Source organism: Phyllopteryx taeniolatus, chromosome 8 (genome assembly GCF_024500385.1).
Source record: "Phyllopteryx taeniolatus isolate TA_2022b chromosome 8, UOR_Ptae_1.2, whole genome shotgun sequence".
Lineage (NCBI taxonomy): Eukaryota > Metazoa > Chordata > Actinopteri > Syngnathiformes > Syngnathidae > Phyllopteryx > Phyllopteryx taeniolatus.
This window is the reverse complement of record NC_084509.1, coordinates 31,640,687-31,660,459: the sequence shown is the minus strand read 5'-3', so window position 1 is coordinate 31,660,459 and position 19,773 is coordinate 31,640,687. Positions and strand designations below refer to the sequence as shown.

General features: G+C 44.0%; 1 protein-coding gene across 11 annotated transcripts in view; it reads left to right on the top strand.

Annotated features, from left to right (window-relative positions):
* tenm4 (teneurin transmembrane protein 4) overlaps positions 1 to 19,773 on the top strand; it is a 180,509-nt gene that overhangs the window by 19,846 nt on the left and 140,890 nt on the right. For 10 of the 11 annotated variants that reach the window (XM_061781959.1, XM_061781960.1, XM_061781954.1 and 7 more), the window contains exons 2-3: positions 15,268 to 15,575; positions 16,376 to 16,654. In XM_061781959.1, the coding sequence (XP_061637943.1) occupies positions 15,347 to 15,575; positions 16,376 to 16,654 (508 nt within the window). In that variant the 5' untranslated portion in view covers positions 15,268 to 15,346. Of the gene's footprint in view, positions 1 to 15,267; positions 15,576 to 16,375; positions 16,655 to 19,773 lie in introns of those variants that run through there. The other variant, XM_061781956.1, reaches the window with a different exon arrangement.

The window sequence follows — 19,773 nt, the reverse complement described above, 5'->3', positions numbered from 1 at the left end:
ATGTGTTGAATTACAAAAATGTGGAAAAACGGTCGCCGTCGTTTAAGCTTGAGACGACAGAGTCATCGAGCGAAACGACGGGATTCTCCAGCTGTGGTTAAACAACCCTCCGACGAGGATTCGGAGTAAAGCCGCCGTGCTTGTTTCCCAACTTGTTCAACACGCTTTCTTCCTGCTCCGCCGCACAAACCCCACCTCACACACTTACATACACTTACGCACTTAGCCCCCCACCCCCACCCCCCCTTCATATCCAAACAGCGGCCCGGTTTGAAGTCTCCTCAAACCTGCAGAGTATCGGCGGCCCCCGCTTTCGGAGGCTCGGGTTACAGGCGTCCGATCCGCTCGGCGAAATAACAGCTCGCCATCTGGAAGCGATGCGGCAAGCCGTCTTCGCCTTCAATCACGCTGACCTCAATTAAGTTTCATTTGTCGAGTGTTTTTATTCACTCCGTTGCTCGGCCGTGGGCACTTTCGTCTTCTGCCTCGTTTGGAAGTTGTCCTAGCGTGTCCTCTCCTCCGGCGGTTTTCAAACCGGCGTCGTCCATGTCGCCAAGGGGTCAGTGAACGGTAGCTTGGGGGTCCGCAAAGTCATTTGCAATACATTATTATGTGGCTTCATTTAGAAAAGTGTATGCCTACCTTTGGGACTGATCAGAGATCCAATAAAACAAACAATAAAGCAACTCCTTATTTTCCCTCAAAAATAGGTAACTTTTGAATTCCCATGGGATTCAGGCATACACGTGGTAGTTATGTTTAACCGGCGTTAGGATTATGAAGGTGTCCTTAGAAAAATGTCACCCCTGGACCCCAATTGTTTGAGAACCCCCCCCCACCTAAAAACAAGCACCACCCCCCCATTAGTTCACCTTATGAAGGGTTTCGTGAAAGCGCACCTTGAGTGCGCCGGGACAAAGCCAGCCTTTGTGCCCGGGAGAGCCTACTTGGTATGCCGGGGGTTAAGAGTGGATGTTTTTTGCCGACGCTTCCCGCTCGGGGACTCGGGGACTCGGGGTGGACTCGGGGTGGGGGGGGGGGGGGGCGGTGGTCTTTCTTGACCCCACTTAAACGGGAGACAATGAGCGCACTTGAGCAGAGTCCTCGTCGGCCTCCGATCTCGACGAGCGCTCGCTTCTCTTGGTTTTATGGCGGCGAGAAAGAAAGGAAAAACCTGGCATGAGCTCATCAATGGGCTACGAGAGCTTATTTGAAAGCGGAACATAAGATTTGAATAAGCAAACCGCGTGATGGCGTCACGTAGATTAACACGGCGGAACTTCAAAGACCCAACAAAATCCATGACAGGGCCAAGATTGATTTGAGCATTCTTAACTGAAAAAAGATTGAACCCTTTCGTGATAAAGACTGGAATCTTTTCTCTCGAGCAAGGCGCAGCATCAATAGTGTGTCTTCTTTGCAGAAGAGTGCAACATGCGTAGTTTGTTTTCCTTTTAGGAAAGTACAACATCAACCAATCACTTGTTTTCAGGAAACATCCAAAGTTTTATTTATTGATTTTTATTTGTATTTTTTGGGGGGAATTTTTCAATTAAAGTACAACATCAATATTCAGGCCTCTTTTTTCGGAAAGTGCAACATTAACCGTTTCCTTTGTTTTCAGGAAAGTGGAACATTAATCGTTTTTCTTTTTAGGAAATTGCAATTGAAAACGAACTATTTCTAGTTTAAGAAAGTGGAACGTCAACCGTTTGTCTTGTTTTGGGGAAAGTGCAACATCAAAAGTTTTTTTTTTTTTAAATGTACAAAATCAATATTTCACGTTTTTTCTCATTATTTTTAATTGTAACATTCTGAAGCAGCATACAAATGTAAAATCAAGTTAAAGACTGTAAATCCCAAACGCAACCAAGCAATCACCTTTGCAACTGTTCAAATGCTTCCTCTGCTATTTTCATTGAAGCTGGCTTAGCACGGGTCCTCGACCCCTCTCCCGTGTGTCGAGTCATATCCTCGACCTCCTCCGGCAATAACGAGACTGCGCATATTATTGCAAACCGCGAACAGCACGGGTTCCGGTGGTAAGTAATCTCTTGCAGACGCACCGCGGTATTAGAAATATCGCTCGGCATGACAGTACAGCTGTACACCACTGCAAACTACAACCACAATCATGCGAACGTAAACATCTTGTTATATTCGTGCTCGTTTGACAGAAGTCGCAAGTATTTACTTTCCCAGCGAAGTTCTACAATAGTGAATGTTTTACGTCGTTCTGGTTTGGGGTTATTTATCGCGGTCGCAGAGTTTGCGGTCGGTCCATCTTGATAGAGTTAAATTATGCAAGATGTTGGCTTTGAAAACGGAAAGCTTGGAATAATGCCACCGTCCTCATGCTGAGCAGATAAAACAAAGAGGATTATGGGTAATGTAGTTTATACCCGATGAAGCGGTTGATTTTTTTCGAAACGCTCAAAAGCTTTACAGCTTATGTGCGCTGTTTTGTTTACCAAGGGCGGTTGCATTCTTTTTTTTTTCTCCGCATGCATCGTTGATGATAATTTGCAGACAAAGTCATCATTGATATTTACATTTTGCCAGGAGCCAGCGACACTGCGGTTCAGCGAGTCACACTTCACTGTTCTTTTCATCGTTGTCAATGTCAGGCCAAATACAAACTCCAAAAAAAGTCGCCAAATTTGCCGGGATTGTTCATGCTGGTGAAAATAATGTAGATGTTTGGTAGGTATGTTTTGTTTAGCCTACCAAAAAAAAGCAAAACACAAATCGGAATTGAGGAGTACAAAAATACAATCAGACCCAAAATCCCATTTTACATGAAATTCTGTCATTTGGTCGGGATGTCTGTCAGAGAGCCAAAGTCATGTCTGAAAAGAAGCTAAAGTCTTCCATAATGGCTTGAAGTCGCCATTTTATGCTCATTTGACCATATTTATTATTATTAGGAATCCGACTCGTGAATCCACCCCCCCACTCCAATATGATTCGCTGGAGTACATTTGATTGGCTGCTGTATCCCGGCACACGGGAGCGGAAGTATGTAACGTCAGCGTGGTGGCGTTTCTATGAATCCCACGAACTGTAATCCCACTAACCCCATCGTAGCCCGCCCTAACCCTAACCCTAATCCTAACCCTGTATATGTGCTGGAAAAATATGATTATTTGGGCACATGCACTAAGAATTGGTATCAATGTTCCCCTTCACACTAAAACTATAGAAATATTGCTCTATATATGAAAATGATTAGACGTTTTTTTGGGAAAAAAGGTTTTGTTGAAGATGTTTGTTCATCCTCTCTTTTTTTCAACCTAACCCGAACAAACTGTATTGTATTTCTTTGGTGCCAAATGTGCTCATCTTTGGACATTTGCGCAGTGTGTCATTTCTGCGATGCAGAAGCCAATTATCTTGCAGTATTGGCTAGAACACGAGTGGGATTCCTAAGGACGCTTCCAGCTCCTTCTCGAGATTCTGTCCGACTGCTCCAAAATGTGAACCATGTGTACGACACAGATGGCTGACGGCAAATTGGGAAGAAATGGAGTTTTTTGGGCGGTACGGTAGCAAAGTTCCCCGAAAACAGGACACTCGTGATAGCTCCGCAAGGTCGACCAAAGGTCTTGTACGTCATGAAGGTCCCTCCCATGAGAATCATAGGTGCCCCCTAGTGGCAGATTGAGTTTTGCCACAGTGGCAAGAAATGATGCATTCAACATTCATTGCAATTAGATGCGATAGCTCCATTCCTGACTCGATATGATTTCCTTTAAACACCTAAGGTCCTCTCAGTACCACTAGTTGTTGCTGCTGTTGTTGTTTTGCATACTTTTAGGTGGAAACAAAGTTTTTCTGTATGTGGTCGTGCAGAATTCGCTCACATCAAAATGACGACTGCAGAATAACTCAGAACACAGATGTTTTTGTTTGCCTCAGTGGCAAAACTATCAGCAAAACACTTCAGGATGTTTTCAATCCATTGAAAAGCTTCCCTTCTCATTTTCTGCTGTTTTCCCGTTAAGAGTTGGGAGGTCCACGTGAATGGCTGTTTGTCAGCGGATTTTCAGGGGTGGTCGGTGGGGGGTCTGGACGTGTGCGTGTGTGACATGCCACCGTTGTGTTTGCCATGAGACATTCTTCTGTTCGCGGCTCCATGAGTGCTTTGTTTCCTTATGAAACGATTGCCGTGTTTGCCCACCGCCCATTGAGGCGGTGGGAGGGTTTGGCTCCGCCGCAAACACGGCAGTGCGTTAAACATTGGGATTTTTCTGATTTTTAGCCTCTGGTCTACATCAGCGTTAGTAAGAGGAAACGTTTGGGGGTAAACCAGGCTGAAGACCAGACCATGTTTTCATATAATGCTAGTTACGTTTGATTCGTCAACAATATTGAAAAAGCGACACATGAAATGCCATTGCATCTTGCAATTGCACTTTCATCAAATATTGTTCCAAATCACTCAAATGGAACATTTGTCATTACATAACAACACAAACAGAATAAAGCTCATATTACAGAAAACAATTACAGCTGTGATCGGAGAGCGTGCGATAACTAAAGTATTCCAATGCAAATGTTAATCCGTTTTCCTCCCCCTTGATGCTTTACAGAAAGAAATACACAACTCAAAAACTTTCATTTCCAAAGTTTACGTAAACCTGTTCTCACGCGACTGCCTGCCAAACTCGCCGCTTGCCGGACAGCGCCTGAGGCGTTCTGAAATCAGGCCGCAGAATGACCATATTCAGTGAGGTCCTCAGCAGGTATGAAACGGACCCTTTCCCAAAAAGCTTGCATTCAAAGACTCTTTGTATCTAGGCTGTGTCAGGAAATGATGCAAGCTGCTTCTATCATCGCTTTCACTCTCTGTTCTTGAGTCAGCCATCTTGTCTCGAAAGCTGTCGAGGCACGCTTTTGTTCGACCCGTTTTTCACTCAAAACAACCACACGGTTGCATTTTCACCGAAAATGAAGGTGCATTATCAGCCTGTTGTGTCTTTGTACCAGAATAGCAACCGTCGCTTCCATTTGCATCCATTCTTCGCAACATGGATATTTGAATTCAACAGCCGTCAATGGCAGTGAATGAGATTTAGAGAGTTTTAGAATGGTCAAAGTAGAAGTACTAATTCAACTCCTCCTAATTCAAAATGAATACATTTCCCTTGTAGATGAAATAAATATCTGTGTGTCTGTCTGTTTGTCCATCTAGCTATAAGTAAAAACAAAAAAACAAAAAAACGTACAGACTACTTAAGTAAAGACGTTTGTGACTCTAAAGTCTTACTGTGAACTACATACAATACCCGATTTCATACCTTGCCACAATGAAAACATTTATTACTGTGACTTGGCCTTTTATGCTCGTAAAATGTGTTCCCATAGTTTTGCTAACTTTGGAACTGACTAGCAAAAAAGACAAAAACAAAACAAAAACAACTAAATTACATAATAACAATTATCAAACAACAATTGAAAAAAATACCTTTATCTTTTTTTCACGATTCGACAAAAAAAAAACCAACCTGTTGCAACATAGTGCATGCTCGAGCTCCCCGGCTCATGTTCTTCCATGTCGTTGCTGTCCCTGTTTTTTCCATCTTTTAAGTCCCAAAGATCTTAATTATTCAACCAATTAAGATCCCCATTCTCTGCATTTTTTTTTTTTACATGATTGTCGTCATTCGAAGAACTTGAAAAAAGTAACACGCCTATTTTGTGTGATTAAGTCCTGATTAAAAATGACAGATAGACGTTTTAAAAATTGAGGGAGTGAAAGTAAAACATCGCCAGGAAAAGTAAATAGTCCAAAGTACATATACCTGAAAGTTTGAAGTACAGGCGCCAACTATTTGTACGTCCTGACTTCTATGCAGCTATCCCATGAAAGTCTGCGGAGGAGAGCGCGGGAGAGAAGAGGCAGACCCAATCAGATTGATCGGGGTGTGATGGGCACTTGCTGACTCTTATATGGTTTTATTGATGGAAGTATCCTTTTCTGTCCTGATTAGATCAGCGATACTGATTGTGGCCTCGAGCCGCGGGATTCAATTTATACATCACAAAGGTGCAGCGCTGCCCACCTCTGGATAGACCAAAGGGCCTTTTCCCACGTCGACGCCGTGCATCTTTGCTGTTTGGGTTAGTGCGTTTGAGTGCACGGATGGAGTAGGGGGCACAAAAAAAGCACCGTAGCCGGCGGTGCGAGCGCCATCGGACATTTCGTGTCATGATCAGTCGCATTCGCCTCAGGAACCTGAATACCCCTGACAAAAGGTCTCCTTTCCTACTGAGTGGATGGATTCAATGACTGCTGGTGGAGGCATTTTATTCCCCCCCCACAATTTAAAATATTTTCCCAGGTGTCAAAAGGTCTCTGATGTTCTTCTGTCAAAATCCACCAAGGATAAAGAATGACAACACACTTCACATCCACACCGTGGTCCAAATCACTTGATTTGTTTTTCTTGCTGTCTCATGCAAAAGCAGAGTGGGCAGCGCAAGGTCATTGCGACCCAGTGAGGGCTACTCAGTGCGACCTTCGTGACTATTTCTCAAATTAGCCACGAGTGACTTTGACTGGACATTTCTGAAGACTCCTTTCAGAGATGAGAAGTAGTTTACGTCCAGACTGTGAACGAGTGTCGCTTGCGCAAAGCCGCCGCTTTCCGTTTTACCCATATTCCCCCCCAATAAAGCAAGTGCCTAAAGAGATTCGATTCTATTTTCACTCATTGACGCAGCGCTTCATCGCCAAGTCGCTGAATTTCACTTAGTCAGTTCGTAAAGCCGATTCGTGCATGTGGCAACAGAGACGTGGCCAAACACAAATGCCCGCCATCCCCATGTCAACGATGTACCTGAACATTTGAGTGTGTACCGCTGATCAGAAGCCAACGCTGTACAAGAAAAAAGTCATTTTAAAAAAATTCAGATTCCAGAGTCAAGTAAATCACTGCTATTCTTGACAGGTAGGGACTGAGCGAATGAAATGTAAGTACCGGTACTTGACACACTGCCCTGAAAATGTTTATGAGTGTAATTGCCTATATGAAGATTTGAAACTGTCTCATATCATTTCAAACTCATTTTACAGCAATGCCCTTAAAAATAGATGGTTTACAGATTATTTGATTTTGAAAAAAAATCACATGAAGCAGACACTCACTTGTAACTTTCACTAACGACCCAGGCTAAACTTACCTCCTCTCCGACATACAAAGATTTTCAGTTGCGATGTACCACTTCAAGAAACTTCCTCGACATCAATTACTACTTTCCGATTAGCCTAATAAAAACACGCAAACGAGGGAGTTTTTCAGAGACTAGCTCGGGACAGGTTCCAAAAATACGCTGGTGAGCGAATAGCGAACTGTAAATGTGTTTTAAAGTACATCACAAAAAATGAAAGGAAATATTTTGAGGACAACCAAAACCTGCCTGCACACACGTGGTTGTTCGGCGTTAGGTTCATTGACGACTCAAAATCGTCCAATGTCAACGGTCGTTTGTCTATATGCGCCCTGCGATTGGCCGGTGTGTACACGCTTCCCTCGCCCAAAGTCAGCTCGGATCGACTCAAGCTTACCTGCAAGCCTAATTCAGATAAACGTATAGAAAATGGATAAATGGATGTATTTTATTGCAATTTGATTATATTTTGTCTTATTTTAAAACAGTGAGAAATAAATGCGTTTTTTTTTTTTTTTTGGGAGTAAGAGGTTGGAGCGCCACAATTTTCTCCTCTCGGGTTAGGCTTTTTTTTTTTTTTTTTTTAATGACTGCATTACCACGCGGAAGGATCCCTCCCATGTTAATATCGGACAGCGGCCGCTTTTGCGCTCTCTAACAACACGATTCGATAGCTGTCGTGTGTCACCGTTTCCTGCCTGCTGTTTTCCTATTTGCTTTTGAAATGCTGCAAAAATCCATCAAAGAGCAAATTGGCCCAATTTTGCGCAAGTGATGGATGGATAATTGCGCGCCTTCCCGCTGTTTGCTAGTTTGATCACGCCGGGGATATGATTGTGTTGTTCATAAATAATCCTGCTTATTGTGTGCACACGTCAATGGTGCCTTTGTAATGATAAGAAGGTTTTTGATTGACAGAGACGTGTTAATTAATGTAATAATATGTTTTTTATTAATAATATGATTTGCGGTGACGGCTAGCTAAACTGTAGGGAGTTAACGTAGCTTACCTGTGTTTGTGGGTTTTATACCGATGGAATAAGTTAGATGTCGTTGTTGCTGGGTCTTATCTCTGAGTTGAAAAATATATGCATGCTTCCCGAGTTGATCAGAATCCTTCCACGATACTTACTTCATGAGGTGGCCTCATATCAGACGAGCGGGTTGCCAGGTTTGCCCACAACGCACCAAATCTGCTTTCAAAAACAAATGAGACACTGTCTTGACAAGATTTTTCAAATTTGTCAAGTCATGTTGTTCAAGTCTGAAGACAAGTCGAGCCCCATGAATACTAAGTCAAGTCAAAACGTTCAGAGATTTTTACCAAGCGACTCCCAAGTCCTAAACATTTGCAACTCGACCCAGCTCATCGTGAGAGTGATCAGCGGCGAGGTCCAGCTGCAGTCAGTCATAGACGTCTTCTGTTTATGTTAAGGCCTTTTTACGTATTCAGTTGAACGCACCGGTGCGCTGGTGGGGTTAGCTTTTGATCCTGGAAGGAGTCGCTATGGCACCCGACACCCCCGCCCCCCGCTCCCTTCAGCCTTGCATTTGCTGAAGCTGAATTCCGATTTGTTTGGCGAGCCATTCAGCGGAACGAGCCAACCCCGCACGGCCGCGCACACACAAGCCTCTCTGGCCAAAGTTTGTTTTGAAAGCCCACCTTTCTGTCGAGCCAGGAGGCTTTTCAATGGAGGCCCGCCATGTGAAAGACTTACAGAAGACGAGTAAGTGATCGTGTATGCAGCTTTCTCTGCTTTCAATGGACAGTGTCGCTGAAATCTGCCCAACAGTCCACTGCGTTGCACTGCCGGCTGCTCTGTGGCGGCCATGTTGGTCGAGTTCAATGCTTTTAGCGCAAAGCTCGGCAAAGTACAAATTGTAATTCCCCTCCGAACCAAAATGACAGCTACGTCGTTACAGCATATCATACGATGCCAAAGCCCTGTCTAAATAGAAAAGTGCAGTGATTGGTAGCAAGGAAGTATGTTGAAATGGTACATCTCGACTGTGAGACAAGATTAGTGTGTCAGGGTCGAACTAAGATTAGCCTGGGTTGTTAGTGGAAGTGGCACTTCCAGTACCGTTTGCCATTTATTTTTAAGGGTAATGTTGTAAGGTGAGTTATAATATTATGTTGTTTTAAGATTACACTCTGTGGTATATTTATGTTTTCAACTTTGAATTTAGGCAATCGTACATTTTGGTGGGCGTCAATTACTTGTGTCACGAATCGGTCGCTAGTAATCCCCTGCGAATATTTGAATGTGTCCCCCTTTCAAATTTGGTACTGATCGGAAAATTCTCCCAAGAGGTGTTTGTTAAGGGGAAATCTTTCTGTTGTCTGAATGGCAACGATGTATACACAGGTTAATTGTACCTAGTGGACTAATATGTATTTGTCACTATATGTCACAGGCATAGATGGATGAACAAACCTACATTATTTGGAGGGGGGAAAAAGTCCTTTTTGGGACAATTAAGTGAAATTGCATCATGTTAATTGATCATTCACTGGTCTAGTATACTGTACCCTTTTTGAATTTTGGTACAAGGTGTATGCCTTCGAAACAGACCAAAAATTGACTTTCAACTTTGAAACCAGCTAAATAATATAACGGATTATTCACACATCTGTCTATCCCTGCATGGTCATAAATTCGAAATTTTTTAAAATGCGTCCTCGGTTATTTGCTGAAAAAACGATTTTTCAAATGTGCTTAGGTCAAAGCAATAAGGGTGTTGTTTAGCACCATCTTGTGGTATCTATAGGTATGTATAAACTAAACGAAATTATTTTTGGAAATCGATTTCAGTGGAATAGTTTTCCTTGTTTATTGGTACCAGCAAATTTCGTGGCAATCTGTGAATCCGAGGCTAACATTTACAAACTCTCCGTTGGCCACTAGCCAGTCCATTTTTTTGTTGTTGTTTTTTTTTTTGCGTCTTATGTAAAGAGCATCATTCAGTTAATTAGGGTGGGCAATAGAAAAGGTGAGATTTATACGCCGCTGCACTGAATAGCAACTCTCAGCACATTCGCTAATTGCGTGATGGATAGCACGAAGTCATTTGCATTTATATTGCAGCCACAATCCCCCCCCAGTCTGCCTCCCACTCCCTTTCGACTGCGTTTTTAAGTGACTCCCGACACCGGAGCAACGGTCGCGACGACGAGCCGGGCTCAAAACAAGCAAGCGGTGTTTTCACAGGGCCCGGCGGTCCCTGCGCTGTGCACGGCGGGGGGCTGACGTCTGGATCGCCTTGACAGATTAGCGAAAGGCTCACACCGCAGGAGTGGCGTGCTCGCTGGAGGCTGTTTTGGGAAAAGTCCTCTTTTGAACATATCAGCTGTTTTCGGTCAAGCTTGTTTTTACAAAGTTCTGTTGAAACTACTGTGACACTCTTGTGGAGCGCAGACCTCCACCAAGGCCAAATTAGTCAATTACAGGGATAATTCCGCTAAGTATCTCACTTAGGTTTTTCACTATTTTGCGACTGTAATAGGCAGTGATGTGTGCGTTTTTTTTTGTTTTTTTTTTTAAATACAACACGGTTGTATAGAGGTGGAGCATATCTGGGAATTGCCGAGAGCTGGGAAGTAAATTCTCCAATAAATGAAAACTTCTCAAATGAATCAAATCATTTTTACAAAAAAATATATATGTAGCATATATAACATATTAAATACGATATTTTCTTTTTAGGAACTGCAATATTTTGTATTCTTAAATAAAAGAACAATGAAGACAAGTTCAACAGTAAGAGATTGACGTCGAAATGCCAGAGGCTGAGCCGCACTGTGTTTGTATACAGAGTTACACTTCCTGTTTCATCCGAGAAGTTGGAATGACGAAGACAAATACCTTTGCCTAATTAGAGAGCTAGATTGCGTGCATGTGGACATCTCTAATTATGCCCACTTCAACCTCTGAAAATATCAGAATGAAATCCCAAATATTTAGGATTTTATGAATTTGCCATCAAGGAGGCCTTGATTCTCGGGTGGACGGTGAAAAAATATATACAATTTTAACATCAGACACTACATATGATATTGGAATGTAAGTACACCTTTTATACAACCCTTATTCTGGTCAAAATAAATACAATGTGGAAGTTTTTTTTCTTCATTTTTCTTATACCTATGTATAATGTACTCTACTGCCTTTTGGCAATTTTTGGTTGTTGTTGAAAAAAACACAAGAAATTGCAGTAACAGTTATACATGTATAAAAGGATAGACAGCTTTACTTCGATTTATTTGAGCGAGCTTTACATCAATCACTGAACAATCACAACTTTTACAATTGCTTGGTTGATTTATTGGCTCAGATATACTGTCTATATTTTTGAGGCAAGTTCAACTGAATTAAGTATTCGTCAACTGCGGCTCAGTAAGTAGACTAATTTGCAATTTTTATTTCTGATGAAGTCCCCTACATTTCCATCCATTCCTATGGAAAGTTTCCAACTTTGCAAATCTCCAAAAATGTGCAACCCGATCTAGTGTGAAGCTATTCTTCAATTCCTATTCCTATTCTTAATGTGCAGTTTCGTAACATTATATGGTGGATTGGTATATAATACATCAATGATAAATTGCATACATTATACATTTTCCTCGTCCCAGTTGGCCAGCATTGCTTACATGTGCTAACTTCTTCACAGATGAAGATGTGCTTTGCGGATCATTTCATGAGCCCGTGTGCGTTTGCGTGTGCGCTTCTACACGGACAATGCGACAATCTACTTGAATGGGTGCAATGCATTGTTGATTTCAGATGTTTTAACATGACTTGCCTCAGACCGATAACGCGGCACCTTTTGCCAGATGTGGACAATGCTATTGAGGAATGCTGAGTCAGCAAGTTGCATTCAAAAAAAGGTTGGCAAAACAGACCATCCGTCATTCCTTATGTCCCCGGCAATCAATTTGCAATCATTGCATAGATAATGCACTTGCGGCTTCGGCTGTTAGTGGGGAGAACTTTTGGGAAATAAAAAGGGCACGCTCGCTATCTTCTTTGTCAGCGGCGGTTGTAAATAACTCGTCTTTGCGAGTGTAGCCTCGTTAACCTTGTTTCTCAGCTGCCTCGCTCCTGTGATGATGATAATGCTTGAAAAGTGGAGCCACTGTCTCTTTCGGACGCGTCCGGCGAAGGCGCTGCAGTCAAATCAAAGCATTTGCTTATTATCGGGTGCCGGTGGGTGTGCGATACTCAAGAGGTGGGAAAATAAGTCACAAAATAGTCATAAAGCTAAAGCTAAATTCTGAAGCTAACGTAGCTTACCTGTGTTGGTGGGGTTTTACAATGTCAGCTGAATTTAGATTTTGTAGTTGTATGAGTTGCAAACCTGGCATGTTGTGATCCTCTTTTCCACCGATTTGATATACAAAAATACAAATACAAATACAAATCCTTGAATCCAAATGTAATCCTACTCGGTATTCGCTCCGTGATCCTTGCTCCATGAGGTGGCCTCTGCACTCCGCCTCAGAAAATGTTGGTGGCTTGCCAGGTGTGCGCAGGCTACACAAAAAAACAAAACAAAAAACGAACCGAAACAAATGGCTCGCTGTCTAAAAAAAGCAATTCTTTCAATGTAAACAGGCGAGACTTGGCGAATGCAGGGGGAAAGTCAAGTCGATTCTTTCATCGTTTTTTGCCGAGCAGGTCCAAAGTACTAACACTGACAACTTAAGTTTGACGAGTCAAGTCACGTGACTGGAATCCCCCACACTTGGCGATCCTGCACAATTTGATATCGATCCGATGCCAAGTATATACAGGGCCGGTATCGCCGATACCAATACCGATGCTTTTGAATTAGTAAGCTGAATACACTGTAGTTCTAATACTACAAGTGTTGGTATCCATATGAGATGGAAAAAAGCAGATGTTAAACCAGAAATTAAGTCAAATTAAATATGTTATAATATGGAGTAAGTAGTCTGAATTTATTTGTTTCATTATGTGTTATGTCGTGACTGAATAATGAAATAAATGTTAAATAACGAACACATGCAATTTAGATCTATGACTAAATGGAGTAACAAACACATTTATTAAATAGCCTTCAACTTGCACCCAACTGTGAAATAACTACAAATAAATAAATTCTTCCATTTTTTGGGGGGGCCCAATAAAAAAAAAAGGGGAATTTATTTGGATACTTTGAATTCTCATGTCATCAGCATGTACACTCACAGCAGCAATGTCATCATAACACCCATGGCAGAATACGTGTTGTCAGGAAGTTCCACCCACGCTGATGCAAACATAACCTCCTCGGTGGAGGTCGATGCATTTTGGGATGCTACGCTAGCGACTGCTTGGGGAGAACAAAACAGGAAACAATGGCCCCTGTTGGAGCCAACTTGCCTCTGCTTGGGGGCAAAACGTGCTTGAAAACTGCCATTGTTGCCTTGTGTTTGCACGTATCGACAGCTGAAAGGATGGCGGTGATTAATGACTCGGGGCCGCCGTGCGAGGACCTCGGCCGCACGGGGGTGCGCGGAAAACGCCGCCCACTCGCCAGCTGTAAGAGCTCTTCATCTCTGGGTTCGCGTGCTAATTTGGTTGTTTTTCAACCATTCCTTGACGCTATGCTAATGCGAGAGAAGGAGAGGCTTTCTAAAGTTTCGAGAATGTTCCCCATAGTGTATTGTTTTTGTTCCCAAAAGAGTAATGGCCTCCTCATTGGTAGTCGGCTGGCATTACGACGTTCACTTGATGGGAAGCACCGGGGACGTTTCAGCTGCGAGCAGTGATCAATGGAGCCTCGCACCCCATTTTTCACGGCGTACCCTCCCAAATAAACTTGTACACCATGGCCCGCCAACCCTCGAAGGCATAATCGCTAATGGTTGAAAATGTAACGTCGACCATGAGTGTAGTTTACCCGCTTCCGATTGAAGTTCGTTACAGTAAATTCCATTGTAGTTTCTCCTATTACGAGCCCTGGAATTCCCACCGATTGTCAAGTCTTTGAAAGAAACCCTCAAAATAGCCAAAATGACCCTAAAATGGCCACTTCAAACAGACTTTGAGGACATAGTTTCCTGAAACGTTTCTGCGGGTCGAACTCATGAGAAACATGTGCACCGATTTTGTTTGCATCTGAGTTAAAGACCCTTAAGTGGCTGAATTCTCCTGTCTTTTCTAACGTGGGTCGAGTCATAATTAACAGGTCTGCCGAGTCGCATGTCACCAATTCAATCATTTGGTTAAGATCTGACCTTGTCGAGTTCAGTTCTAAATTGTCAAAATCATCCTAAAATGGATACTTGAAACCAAAATGACAGATTTGTGTCTTTGCAGGTGACTTCTTGAGACTTTTTTTGTGGGTCTACTCTTGATAGACGTGCCCAGCAAATTTCTTGTTGCTCGGTGGAACTGGTTTCGGAGGCTGAATTTTTAAAGATTTCCGTGGGACCACTAGACCATAGGATAAATCCACTTCATTTGAATTCAGCTTTTTTTTAATATAGCGCTACTCTATTTATCTGCATGAGCAATCGTCTATGTGTCTGTTGAGCTGTATTCATGTGAGAGGCAAGCATTGCGCATGCGATCATCTCTGCTGGCTCGCACCGCCGTCCTGCGTTTGTCGGACGCTGCTTCCTCCCCCGCTGATGATTTGTTACCCGCAAACAACACGATTCACAGAAGACACGTGTCGCCGCTTTTTCCACACGTGCTTCAGAGCAAAGAAATCATGGGGGGGAAAAAGATGCACAATCAACTTTCAACGCTCAGTGTGTTATGATCAGTGTGTTAGGTAGCTGGCTACTTCCTCCATTAAATAGTTCATGAAGCTCTTGGTTATCATGAAAATGACACTTGGAAATTGAACAGAAAAGGCCTGCTAAATGTAATCCGATAATACTGTTTAATTAATTGTGTTTATCGTCACGAGGGGTATCGATGTTTTGGGAAAAGTGGCACAGCAACTTACGCATTTGTCAGAAGATCTTGGGTATTGCAGAGACTCAAGGTGATTTTGCACATTTTGCACCAAATAACTGCCAACAATTGTGTTTTTTCATCACGAGGTGGCTGACAAGGTTTGGCATTGTTTGTTTAACAGAACCTCTGAGACTAAATCGTCCTCGTTGACTCACGTTTGTTGATAAAAACCAAGCGGGGAGGAGGCCGGCGCCACCGCCATGGAAGTGAAGGAACGCCGACCGTACCGCTCGCTGACCACGGCCCGGCAGGAACCCCCCGAGCGGCGCTACACCAGCTCCTCGGCCGACAGCGACGACGGCAAAACCCAGCCCAGGTCGTACAGCTCCACCGAGACCCTCAAGGCCTTCGACCACGACGCCCGCATGGCGTACGGCAGCCGCGTCAAGGAGCTGGTGCACCACGAGGTGGACGAGTTCGGTCGGCAAGGTGGGATTTTTGTTATTTTAGCATGAGCTCGGTTCACATCCTTCAAAATCAATTCTTGTTCTGACACCCGGTATTAGGGATGGACTGGATTGGGAACATTGGTCATGAATTATCCATCCATCCATCTTCCTCACAAGGGAGCCTATCGCAGCTATCAACGGGCAGGAGGCGGGGTACACCCTGAACTGGTCGCCAGCCAATCGCAGGGCACATACAAGCAAACAACCATTCACACCTACGGGCAATTTAGAGTTGTCAATTAACCTGCCATGCATGAAACCGGAGTGGCCGGGGAGAACATGAAAAAATCCACACAGGCGGAGCTGGGGATTGAACCCCGTTCCGCAGAACTGTTAGGCAGACGCTCTAACCGGTCGTCCACCGTGCCATGAATTCATCTCTGTTGATTTTCAGAGATTTTTAGAATGTTCTGAATTCCTGTTGAGGACAATGAATTCCACACAAGCGACACAATTCTTAGCGTTTACTCTACGCTCAGGAGCTCCCATGTGGAATCTTGGATCATTTTTCAACCACGCAGTCAAATTCACTACATGCAGGTTGTTAAAAATGGAAGTCGACATGTTCTCAAGAGGCTTTCATTAGTCGCCTAGCAACAAGCTAAATGCTACATACTGTAAGCAGTAATAATATCACAAACGTTTAAAAGCTATGTCTGCATCCTGCATGTCTCAAGGTCAAAATGCAGCCGACATTGCAGACAACAACATCTCCATTATGCTAAATGATGCACCCGGCATCATATTAAATCAGCCTCACGTTTCCATGCCTGGCCGCAGGTGCCGACTTCTCCCTGCGAGACCTTGGCTTCGGGGACGCCCTCCCGTCCGCCCACCACATGGCGACCTACCGGGGCGAGCTAGGCATGCCGCACCGCGAATACTCTGTTAGCGTGGGCTCGGACGCCGACACGGAGACGGACGGCGTTGTATCTCCGGAGCACGCCATCCGGCTGTGGGGCCGCGGCAATCCCAAGTCGGGCCGAAGCTCGTGCCTCTCCAGCAGGGCGAACTCAAATCTGACGCTGACCGACACGGAACATGAAAACACAGAGAACGGTAAGTGGAACTTTTATTATAAATGTACAGCGCTTGTGTACAAATGATTGAGCTTTGCACCATGATTTCACATGTACAGTACTTCTGGGTGGCAAAAGCTCAAGCGATTCCCGGTTGTACCGCAAGTGAACAAACCCTTACGTGTCATTTGACAAAGGTAGAACGATTGAGAAAACACAATTAATGGCTTAATAAATGATCATTTTAGCCTTCTTCTCGACCGCTGCAGTTTGAATATGTGAAGTGTCAACCAAAAAGGAGATGTTAAGGAAGGTAAATTGCTTCCAACAGGTTAATCCAGAAACTCAGACATAGTTAACACGATCACTGAGGGATTGGCTAAATAATTGACTTTTCTGTTGCTCAGATTAATGGCACAGACGTGCTCTTTTGACCGTGAAGTGGGCAGCTAACTGATATTAGCTGTGTAGACATGGGGCTCTATTTTCGTAGACCGTGCAAGGCTCGTTGCACATTAGCCAATTTGGCAGACCGGTCTGTCGAGACTGTCATTGTGTTACGTTTAAAGGGAATGAAGCTAGCCACTTTGATTTGAATAAAGTCCGCTGTAAACACACCCACAGTGGCACAGCCCGCCCCACTATCACATCCGCCGGGCTGGGCTGGTCTACGAAATTACCAACACCCTTATCTAACCCGCCCCTGGTGCAAAGTTGCGCCACCCGCTGCGTCGGATTTATGCCGCTCACTAAAATAGGGCCCATTATGTTTAGCTACGTTACTTCAAGACAACCCAACCAAAAATATTCCAAAAATGTCTTCCACAAACCCGATGATATTTACATCGACTTGATTTATGCTTCTGACCCACAGGTTCTGGTGGATTAATCCTGAGGTTTTTTTTGGAAGGAAATTGAAGAATATCTTCAACTTTTGGGGTATATCTGGTGTTGTAACCCCAAACAACAAATGTTTGTCATCATTTCCATTTTAGGTCAGCGGTAGCCAATCACATTCTCCCACCTAGATTTAACCTGGTGCCTATTGTTTACAAACATTACGGAAAGGTCAATAAGCCCAGTGATTTGGTTTCATGGAACGCAATATTTTGATTGATTGGCATAGAATCAAATTGAAAAAAATGCATAAATAAAAATAAGCATGGTGGCCGACTGTTTTAACACGTTTGTGGGTTGAAATCAGAGCTCCGGCCCCGCTGTGTGGAGTTTGCACGTTTTCTCCGGGTGCTCTGGTTTCCTCCCACATAAAAAAAAAACAAAACATGCACGGTAGGTGAATTGAAGATCTCTCAATAGGTGTGAACGTGGGTGTGAATGGCTGTTTGTTTACATGTGCCCAGCGATTGGCTCGTGACCAGTTCCTGGTGCCCCCTACCTCTCGCCCAAAGTCGGCTCGTATGGGATTTAGCACACCTACGACCCTGGTGAAGATAAGCGAATATAACACAGAGAACGGATGGATGGATTCGTCATTACACTGATTGTAGTTGTTGTAATGAGTGTGAGCCATCATCAATGAGCCGGTCCCGTTTTGGGGTAATGGGAAACAATGACACCTGAAGTGTGTAATGTATGTCCAGTCTATTGTGTACATTTGTTCTGGTCGTGTTTCTATTTCCACAGAGATGTTGGAAGTGGAAGTAAGGTGTTCAATGCTTATTTGGCAGTCGCCTTATTTGTGAGCCTGTCACTTTCCTTATCGATTGACTGCCGTCGTTCCGCAGCGATTCATTTGTCACAAAAGGTGTTTCCTCACACTATGTAAGGCCTTAAATCTCATTATGAAGCAGTGGCATGTTTGCCTCCCACGTTTACTTACAAAAATGGTCTTTTTCATATTAGCTTGGGAAGAGTCTCGTGGTTCCAGTTCCTTACGCCCCTAAACCCTGAATATGATCTGGCAGATTTGCGACGGCGTTCCCAGGACACCTCGGCAGCAGAGAACCGAACTCATGTGGCGCCCGGCGGCGAGATTCTAATTACCCCGACGCAGCCTTGCGGAGAACCTCGCAAACAGTTTTACATTTATATCTGCTGATGTATTTTATAAGCGACAGAAATGTCCACAGGAGGGAGAATCCATTTGAGCGGGTGACTTGGGTTGGGGGAGAGTGTGCGGGCCTCCACATTGTGTCTCCGTTGTTCATAATTAAAGCGACGCTCCTGGCACGGCGGCGCTCGGGCTTGCGGCATCATGGACCCCCATCGGGATTCTAAGCAGCCTTTTTATTCCACTCGCTCGGGCAGAAAGAGCACTTCCGTCGGGGCATTTAATTCAGCTTGGCCTGATAACATACAATTTATATATGGCAAGTTAATTAAAATCCATCAAGTAGGCCTGCTTCTTGTGTGTGCGCCAACGTCTTTAAACCAACAAACCATTCACTGGCCTTTTTAATGTATTCAGGCCAGCAGGCATTCACCCCCGCCAACCGCCCCTCATCCCCAATCCCCCTTTTCACATGTGACTCGCTTGACCCTCCACTTAATGCATGCAAATGTTTGGGAGCCTTTTCCTTCACGCTCTTCCATATATACTGTATACCGCACTGAGAATACGTAGACAAAGCAAAAATATCTCTCCATCTACGTCTCTGTATGCCTGTCTGTCTGTACATCCAGCTGTCATTTATCCATCTATTCATCTGTCTATCCATCCATCTTGATTAACATCAACAAAAGAACAAAGACAAAGCAGATTGACTTACAAATGTAAAGTATCTGTAAAAAAGGGGTCAGTTCTTTGTGTCAGCCTGTATTCCATGTGCATACAATCGTGCATTCTGTGTGTGTGTGTGCGTGTGTTTCCCATCATGCATCTGTTCCCAAGAGAGCCCCATGAGGACACTGCCAGTGCCTGCTGAGTCACAGTGAGGCCTCGCAGAGGCAGAACATCAAGGCGGGCATCTTACTGTAACTTAAAAGAGGCGCCGCTGGCTTTGGTAGCCATGACCTGGGTACTTGTGGTACTCGCAGCTTTGGCCCGTCAGCGAGGTCCTTTACACGATACCACATGGGTCGTATTTGTCATCGTCGTGTAGAGATACACGGCTATAAACAGCTTACCCTGTTGCCGCAGTATTATCAGTCAGTGGTTAGTGCTGGCGGCAGTGCGTTAGTTGGTCGGTTGTTCAGTTC